Source organism: Cucurbita moschata, unplaced genomic scaffold (assembly GCF_002738365.1).
Source record: "Cucurbita moschata cultivar Rifu unplaced genomic scaffold, Cmos_1.0 Cmo_Scf00019, whole genome shotgun sequence".
NCBI lineage: Eukaryota > Viridiplantae > Streptophyta > Magnoliopsida > Cucurbitales > Cucurbitaceae > Cucurbita > Cucurbita moschata.
Window position 1 is genome coordinate 623720 of NW_019268535.1, and position 9346 is coordinate 633065.

Consider the following 9346-nt stretch of genomic DNA (forward strand, 5'->3'; position numbering starts at 1 on the left):
TCGTAAAGCCATCAAAGTGGGTCGAACCCTCACCACAGAGAAAATTCAATCTTCAATAAACTACTTTACCACATACATGAATGTCGGGGCTATCAGGTGTCGAATTCAAACTCCAAATTCTAGGTATGGGATGTTACTGTTATTCTGAGGGCACCGACCAGTGATCATAAAACATATATATATATATATATATATATATATATATATATATATATATATTACCGAGAAAAAAAGATCTCATAAAATTTATAGAATATTTCACGAAAAATTGAAATACATATTATTGATGATCATCATGCAACTTCACAAGAGACAATTTATTGAACCGAAACAAACTAGGTCAACACAACGATGCTCGGGTTTGCTTCACAAGTGACAATTATATTGAACCGAACCAGTCTAGATCAACACAACGATGCTCGGGTTTGCTTCACAAGTAACAATTATATTGAACCGAACCAGTCTAGGTCAACATAACGACGCTCGGGTTGACCGAAGCAAAATCAAGCAACTCCTCATCAAGCTCAAAAGAACCCATTTCATCTTCTTTCAAAGTAACCCAAGCCTCAATTCCTTCCCCATCTCTAGCGTCCGTAAGCACCACAAAATTCAAGAACATGATGCTCCCAATACTGACCCAAACCGGTTTTCCCCACCCGAAATCCATCTCGTACAACCCGAACCGGCTCCAACTACTGCTGATATAAAACGCCACGTCATCTCTCATAAACAGAGCTCCCAATTCTTGAAGCTTTTCAATTATCTTCAAAAACGCATCTTTCCCTTCGTATCTATTAATCCCATTTTTATTAAACTCTGTAATTCCATCTCTCAGAAGCTCCACAAGCTCCGGCAGGGTTTTCTCCGCCGGCGGGATTCTCTCCGACACGAAGTTCCCGAGGAGGTTTCCGATGGAATATTCCGGCGGCGGTGGGGTTAGTCTTTTGCGTAAATTTACCGTTTGGGACATGACGGATAGAGTTGGAGGATTTGACGACGTCGTTTTGGTGGCGGCTTTCATCGCGCATTTCCATATGAGCGCCGTTATGGCTTCCACCCGAGTTGGGTTAGGTATGAGCTTACTCCCGGCGGCGGCTTTTAGAGCGGCGATTTTGGAGCCGTTGAAGACTAGTCTTCGGCTTGCTAATTTGTCCTTGGCGCCTAAGTCGGTCGGAGGGACACTGATTGGGATTCCTTCCGGCGGTGGAACCAGAGATGCTTGTAGAAACTCGGCCTCCGCCGTGTCGGAGCCGAGCGCCGCTAGGTACCAGGTTTTTAAGATGACGCTGATGGAGTATGCGTCGACTAGCTTGTGTGAGAAGCTTACACCTATTGCCATTCCGCCGCATTCGAATAATGTCACCTAAAATTTAAAATTATTAATTTCATTTTTCTAATTTTTAAAATTTAAAATTAAATCTCTCAGATGGGTTTTAAAATTGTGAGGCTAATAATAATACCAAATAGGTCAAAGCAGACAGTATCTCTGCTTGCAGTGGGCTTGTAGTCTATAATATGAGCGATATATCGAATGGTTTTAAAACCGCAAGAAGGGTGAAAATTTACAGAAGTATGAAAATTTTTCCCTAGCAGATGGTTTTAAAACCGTCAGGTTGATAACAACGATATATGACAGGCCAAAGTGGACAATATTTGCTAGTTGTGGGCTTGTGCTGTTACAAATGGTATAAGAGCGAGACACTAAATGGTGTGTCAGCAAGAAGGCTGACCCCCGAAGGGAGGTGGACACCAAATGGTGTGCCAGCGAGAATGCTGGACCCTGACTGAGGGTGAATTGAGAGGACCCACATCGATTTGGGACAAGAATGAGTGTCAGCGAGGATGCTGACCCTCGAACGGGTAGATTGTGAGATCCCACATCAATTAAAGAGGGAAACAAAACATGAAGCTTCATTGTTCCCTGGGATTGGCTTTGGCCTTTCTTGCTTAGGTAGAGGGCAAAGAAGGCCCCATTCCGGGGGACCCGAGCCATTCGTGAGATACCATTCTAGAAGAGCTAGAATTCTAACTTTATATCAGGACCAGGGATAGTCTCACATAGACCGTTTTTATGAGGGTAGGTATCCCAAAAATGTAACGGAAGCGTGCAAAGGTTTACTCGGGCCAAACAGAGATTGGCCCATGTAAAACGTTTTAAAACCGTGAGCTTAACTTGCTAAAGCAAACAATATGTGTTAGTAGTGAGTTTGGAAATACCTGAACTAAAAACATACGTCCGCCGTCGGCCGCCTCAGGGGCTTCGGTCTTAATCGGAAGAAAACAAGCAAGCAGCTCCGGCGTCGGTTCCTTAAGAAAATCGGCGAGAACAGAGTTGGCTCGAGCTTCAACATACTCAGCGCCGTCGTCGTTACATTCGATGTAGCTATTCTCTCTAGCCCGACCAGCGAGTGGGTAAAACCGGGTCAAAGTCTCCGCCAGAGACTTCTTAAGACGGCGAGATCTCTCCTCGAAAGTCGGCGCTCCGCCGTGGTTGGCGAAGAAGAGAATGAGAGGGACATAGCCGGCGGTGGCGAGCTGGTCGAGCAGAGAGAGGTTGAAACGGCGTAGCTCCGGAGGGGTGGGAGAAGAAGGTTTGATGATCTGTTTGGAGAGAATTTGTAGTTCCATTGTTGGGATTTTGAAGCTGTCTGTGAAAATGGAACTGAATGAACGGAATATATATATTGGTGGACGGCCAGGATGATGATGATGAACTTATTTTGTTTAATGGATGAGATTTCGTTTGGCGTGAATCATGTGAACTCTAATTTTTGCTTACAAATTTATATATAATTATTAGGGTTTTTTCAATAACCCAAACAAATAAATTTTCTGAAATATATATATATAATTGGTTGAATTATATTTAGATTAATTTTTTTTATAATATGTTTTTTTATTAATTTTTATTTTTCTTCCATATTTTTCATATAGACAAAAAAAAAAAAAAAATTAAATCCTATTTTCTTACAAATTTAATTAAATTTTTTTTAGGTAATATCGACCAATTTTAATTATATATTTAAAAATAAATAAATAAATGTTTTATAAACTAATATTTTACTTTTTTTTATTAAATATAAAAATTTGAAGGAAAAAATTTAGGGTAATAAAGGTTGCTTTTAAGTTAAAAAGAATTATGATCCGAATCATTGAATTGGGTTTAAAAGATATTTCGACCCGACCCGGCCCATGTGAAGCAATTTCCACACATGCAAAAGCCTAGTGGGCCCATCCATAACGGGCCCAAATTGATTTTTCAAAAGCCCAATTTGATAGAGCTCCGTTTGGTTCGTTGTCCGTCGTCGATGCATAATTCGCGGCCGGAATTAAAATGTTGAAGGTCACCGCTTCCACATGAAGAGAGGACCGTTCATTAGTTGAGGGCAAATTTCTGTATCGTAGCGGAAAAGAAGCAGTGAAAATGGAGGAGAAGGATCCAGATTCCGTCACTCAAACGCATCGTTCTTCGATTAAGACTCATCCTCGTTACAACAATCATCAGTCATGGAAGGAGAAGGTGAATTTTCTCTTTTCTTGATGCCAATTGTTTTGTGTTTCTTGCGGGATATATGATCAATTAGAAGAAGAAGAATAATGTATTCGTTAATTTTATTCGAAATTGATAATTTTACTGTGATTAGCTGAGGGAGAATTGTTGCAAGAGGGTCAGAGAAGGAAGAAACCGCTTGCTCTGGAAGATGAGGTCGCCCGGTTATCTCCATTCTCTCGATGATCGGCAGCAGGTTCGTTTTTGTAAATATTTCTGTAATATATACGATTTTAACAATTAGTTGTTGGATCTTCTATGTTGCTCTTTGTTTTCTTACATGACTTACTTCTTTTGTTATGTAATTTGCATGTGTTTTTTTTTGGATTTTTGGTTGGTTGTAGGATTTCATCAGATCTTCTTTTCAAGATATATTTTCTGATGAGCTGAAAAAGATTAAAGACGAAGCTGAGAATGAATGTTATAAGAATTTACCCTCTGCTCCCGAGTCTGATGATGTTCTTTGGGAATATGAGGGGCTTCATGATGCTTATGGAGGTGAAGGTGAAGAAATTTTGTTGGAAATGCAAAGGATTTTTTATGAGGATTTGAATGTTGATCTGAAACAAAAAGGTGTTTTTTCTAACGCCATTTTACTTGTTCATGTTCATTGGCTTCACTGACTGTATCTGTAATAACCCGAGTCCACTGCTAGTAGATATTTTCTTCTTTAGGCTTTCCTTTCTGAGTTTTCCCTCAAGGTTTAAAAACGCGTCTACTAGGGAGATGTTTCCACACCCTTATAAAGAATGTTTCATTCCCCTCTCCAATCAATGTGGGATCTCACAATCCCCACCCCCTTCAGGGCCCAGTGTCTTTGTTGACACTCGTTCCCCTCTCCAATCGATGTGGAACACTCCCAATCCATCCCCTTTGGGGCTCAGCCTCCTCGCTGGCACATAACCCAGTGACTCTGATACCATTTGTAACAGCCCAAGCCCACCGCTAGTAAATATTGTTTTCTTTGGCTTTTCCCTTCCAGGGTTCCCCTCAAGGTTTTAAAATGCATTTGCTAGAGAGAGGTTTCCACACTCTTATAAAGAATGCTTAATTCTCCACTCCAACTGATGTGAGATGTCTTTGAATTGAAAAACATCCTCCTTTTAACTGCGGAACAAATTTAGTAGCAGTGAGCAGGCTTTGTCTTCCAAAGAATAAATGATTTGTTGTCATCTGTTCTTTTAGCAGGCTTTGTTATATTAGAGCCATGGTTATTGATCTTCTCTGGTAGTATTTAAGCTGTTAAAATCACTATTTTGAGTAGGATGTTTACTCAGCTCCTTGCAGAATCTGAAGGCCCTATTGTAACATGGGAAGACGAAGAAGACGAGTTCTTAGCCCGTGCAGTTTACGAACATATGCAACTTAACAGTGAGAAGGTTGGTTTTCATCTTGATTCTTGAGGGCTGTAATTAACTTGAAATTTTGGATGCCTTTAGGCATTCTTGTTAACTAGATCTTACATTTCCTTTTTTTTTTTTTTTTATCTATTTTGGATGTCTTGTTAGGATCTTGGGAAGTTATGGTGTCCTATTTGTAAACAAGGAGATCTGCAAGAGAACAAACACTTCATACATTGCACTCACTGTGGAGTTCAGCTTAACAAAGGCAATGAGGTTTTCCACTAATTTGATCTTAAGAGCTTATAGTCCACCATCCTCATCTTAATCCATGTCCATGTTAAGATATTTATAGTTACTATTGTTAGAGACTACGGATCTCCACAATGGTATGATATCATCCACGTTGAGCATAAGCTCTCATGACTTTGCTTTTGGTTTCCCCAAAAGACCTCATAACATGGGAGATGTATTCATTACTTATAAACTCACGATCATTCCCTTAATTAGCCAATGTGGGACTCCCTCTCAACAATCCTCTCCTCGAACAAAGTACACCATGGATCCTCCCTTGAGGTCTATGTAGCCCTCGAACAATCTTCCCTTAATTGAGGCTCGACTCTTTTTTTTAGAGCCCTCGAACAAAGTACACCATTTGTTCGATACTTAAGTCACTTTTGACTACACCTTTGAGGCTAGCAACTTTGTTCAACACTTGAGGATTCTATTGACATGACTAAACTAAGGGTATGGTTTTGATACCATGTTAGAAATCACAGACTTCCACAATGGTATGACATTGTCCACTTTGAGCATAAACTCTCATAGATTAGCTTTTGGTTCCCCTAAAAGACCTCGTTCTAGTGGAGACGTATTCATTACTTATAAACCAATGATCATCCCCTTAATTAGCCAACGTGGGACTCTCTCCCAACAATCCTCTACAACTACTACCATATAATATTTTTATTGTTTTAGAGTTCAGTGACACGGTAGTACAATCTATAGAACAAATCCTGTTCAAGCAACGTCGTGACATTATTAGATAATACGTCGGCTGAGTATTTATATTTAGAAATTGTGGTTGCCATCTTTCTTTAACTTGTCAGATCATTGCCTGTGACTTTGATATATGATCTCGTGATGGGGCTTAATAAATCGGATTATCTTGAGCTGCTGTGGTCCCATTGGCCATGCCTGGAATTGAATAACTTGTCGAATAACAGGGTGCTGTATAGAAAGAAAAAGTAAAATTGATGTGCAAATCTCGACATGATTCGAATGCTTGATCGATAACAAAACAACCGTTGTTTGTCTCTACCGTCTTTTAATTACTAGTTATATGGCCTTTCAGGTTACTCTGGACCTCCTCCGCTCCCGGTTGGCCGATGTGCATGCTGAACATCTCGATCGAGGTTGCAGGTTGAGACCTATGTTCTGTGTTGAGAGTAGATTTAACATAACTGCATTATATATCTCTTGTAAAGGCTGCAACACATTTGAGGTTGTCATGTAGCATTGTTAAGAAACAGATCCCTTCAGGTTCAGTTGTGTGATTAAAATTGGTTTTATTAGTTATGACAGAATGATGACCAACATTTTTGATGGGTAACATAGCATGTATGAAGAATCAGGTGTCTCTAACGACTCGTTATTACTAATAAAGATGTCATCGTACCTAAACTAGCCGTCTGTTGCTCGGGGCTGATTGGTTCTGTAGGTTGTACAACTATGCCCTCGAATTCTAAGGAATCGAGTTTCCTAGGTTCCTATGATTAAAATTACTTTTACTAGAAATGATAGAATGACGATTTTTTTTAAAATTACTTTTACTACACATGATAGCTCCAACATTTCTCTTGCATTCCTTGCGACATGGTCACATTACCATCGGTCAATGATTAACCATTTTGCTTGCAAGGTAAATGCTCAATGACCTAGGTTTTGGACCTGACTAACCGGTTTTGGACCTGACTAACCCTAGACTTAATCGAGCTACTTTTACTCGAACTTCCTTCATTACAAACCTATTTAAGGTGATTTTATAGTTGCGTATTTTATCACGATAAATTTTAATTTAGTCAACTAAATATTAATGGTACTTGACTTGGTTTTTATAGACTAAAAGACTAATCAAAGGCTAAAGATATGCATTATCCTCTTCAAATATCTATGCCCAATCAACCAATACCTCCAAATAAACTAACAATGGAGTGGAAGAATTATTATTTGGATGTTATATTGATTCCTCTTGGTCTTCTCTTAAACTTCACTTATCATGCTTGGTTATGGTACAAGGTTAAGACTCAGCCACTCGCCACCATCATCGGAGTTAATGCCGCCGTCCGCCGCCCGTGGATCGCCACCATGCTTGCGGTATTTTCCTTTTTTACCATCTCTAAGTCATGTGACCATCATCTTTTCAGTCGTCGTCTAATTGAACTTTTATTATCATATCCCATATAATTTTCTTATTCTTTTAGGATCGAGAATCTTAGATTTATCTATCTATATATATATATATATATAAACATTGATCTTGATTTATGGGTTGAAACTTTTATGCTCGGGTCACCCAGCCAACCAAAAAATACAATTCACAACCCACCAAATTTTACTGTACTTTTAAGATTATTACAAAGATTAAAAATAATTAATATTCTCCAGGACATAGACAAGAAGAGCATCATCGCAATTCAAACATTTAGAAACATGATCATGGGTTCAAGCCTCATGGCGACCACCTCAATCCTCCTCTGCGCGGGGCTCGCTGCCGTCCTCAGCAGCTCATACAGCATCAAAAAGCCACTGACCGACACCGTCTACGGCGCGCACGGGGAGTTCACATTGGTTCTAAAGTTCGTAACAATCCTAACCATCTTCATCTTCTCCTTCTTCTGCCATTCCTTGTCCATCAAGTTCATGAACCAAGCCAGCCTTCTGATCAGCGCCCCATTGCAGCCCTTGTCCGTGCTAACAGAGCACCATTTGGTGGACCTTTTGGACAAAGGCTGTGTTTTGAACACCGTTGGGAATAGACTCTTCTATTTAGCTCTGCCTTTGTTGCTTTGGACTTGTGGACCATTGCTTGTTTTCTTGAGCTCTGTAGTGATGGTTCCTGTGCTTTATAATCTTGACTTTGTTTCTAAAAAACCAAGTGATGGAAAAACGGATCGTGATATCGTTTAAATTCGTGTTGTCTCAATCACGGAAATTTAATAAGTAAGGATTACTTCTTTATTACCTCGAGAGGTAAAATAATGTATACTTTACGAACTAAATTCAACAATATCATTGAAGAATTTGAATAGATTATGGTTGTGAGTCGACATGATGTGGCTCGGAGATTAAAGTATTACTACCTTCTCTAGTAGTGGTTCCCCTTTTAAATTTTAAGTTCGGGAGATGAAGATTTAAACGTGTAACAGCTCAAGCTCACTCCTAGCAGATATTGTTAGCTTTTGTCCGTTACGAATCATTGTCAGTCTCACGATTTTAAAATATGTCTATTAGCGAGAGGTTTCCACACCCTCTTCAACCAATGTGAGATCTCACAATCCACTCCTCTTGGAGGCTCGTGTACGCATTGACACATTGCTCAATGTCTGACTCTAATACCATTTGTAACGGTCCAAACCCACTTCTAGTAGATATTGTCTACTTTGGCCTATTATGTATCGTCGTCAGCCTCACAATTTTAAAATGCAGTCTATTAGGGAAAGATTTCTACACCACTCTAACCAAGGTGAGATCTCACAATCCACTCCTTTGGAGGGCTACTGTTCGCGCTGACACACTACCCCATGTCGGGCTCTAATACCATTTGTCACCGTTCAAGCCCATTTCTAGCACATATTATCCGTTTTGGCCTATTACGTATCAACCGTCAGCCTCACGATTTTAAAATATGTTTACCAGATAAAGGTTTTCACGTCCTTCTAAAAAATGTCACGTTCTCCCCTCCAATTAATATGAGATCTAAGTTATTAAAATTAAATATTTTTTTACGTTAAAGATTAAAGTTTTAAGAGCTAAAAAAAACAATAAAGATTTTATTTTATTTTATTTTACTTTTTGGGCAAAGATTTTATATCCAAATTAGACAAAAATAAATTAATTGTTAAAAAGAATGTAATGAACTATAACCGTAGTTTTCTTTATTGCAATATTAATTACATTTTTAAATAAGGGTTTATTGCTATGAAAGGAGGGATTAAAGAAAAATTTAGATATTTTTATTTTATTTTTTCTCATTAAAAAGTGATTTATATATGAAATATATTTACTAGAATTAGGGCAATGTTTATTTTTCTAAAAAAAATATATTTTATAAAAATTATTTAAACTCGGCATTTAACTTGAAATCCATTCCGAACGTTCATGATATATAAAAAGACCAAAATGCCCTCACACCACTCCTTTGAATCTATTTCTTCTTTTTTTTTTTTTTTTTTTT

At 38.7% G+C, this 9346-nt stretch overlaps 3 protein-coding genes across 4 annotated transcripts; 2 read left to right on the forward strand and 1 right to left on the reverse strand.

Annotated features, from left to right (window-relative positions):
- Positions 1-353: 353 nt before the first annotated feature.
- LOC111457187 (BAHD acyltransferase At5g47980) lies at positions 354-2638 on the reverse strand. The gene is made up of 2 exons (XM_023099357.1): positions 2218-2638; positions 354-1363 (listed from the first exon to the last, which is right to left on the reverse strand). Exons 1-2 carry the CDS (start codon positions 2626-2628, stop codon positions 464-466), a joined length of 1311 nt encoding a protein of 436 aa, XP_022955125.1. The 5' UTR covers positions 2629-2638; the 3' UTR covers positions 354-463.
- Positions 2639-3316: 678 nt separating this feature from the next.
- On the forward strand, positions 3317-6498 carry LOC111457192. Of its 2 annotated transcripts, XM_023099365.1 has the most exons (6): positions 3317-3520; positions 3645-3746; positions 3895-4123; positions 4838-4929; positions 5059-5166; positions 6245-6498. In XM_023099365.1, the coding sequence occupies exons 1-6, from the start codon at positions 3425-3427 to the stop codon at positions 6404-6406; spliced, it is 789 nt and encodes a 262-aa protein (XP_022955133.1). In that variant the 5' UTR covers positions 3317-3424; the 3' UTR covers positions 6407-6498. The 2 variants fall into 2 exon arrangements, with proteins under 2 accessions (XP_022955133.1, XP_022955134.1); XM_023099366.1 differs by lacking the exon at positions 5059-5166.
- A 546-nt stretch (positions 6499-7044) lies between these two features.
- LOC111457174 lies at positions 7045-8219 on the forward strand. The gene is made up of 2 exons (XM_023099338.1): positions 7045-7266; positions 7558-8219. Exons 1-2 carry the CDS (start codon positions 7063-7065, stop codon positions 8077-8079), a joined length of 726 nt encoding a protein of 241 aa, XP_022955106.1. The 5' UTR covers positions 7045-7062; the 3' UTR covers positions 8080-8219.
- Positions 8220-9346: the final 1127 nt, after the last annotated feature.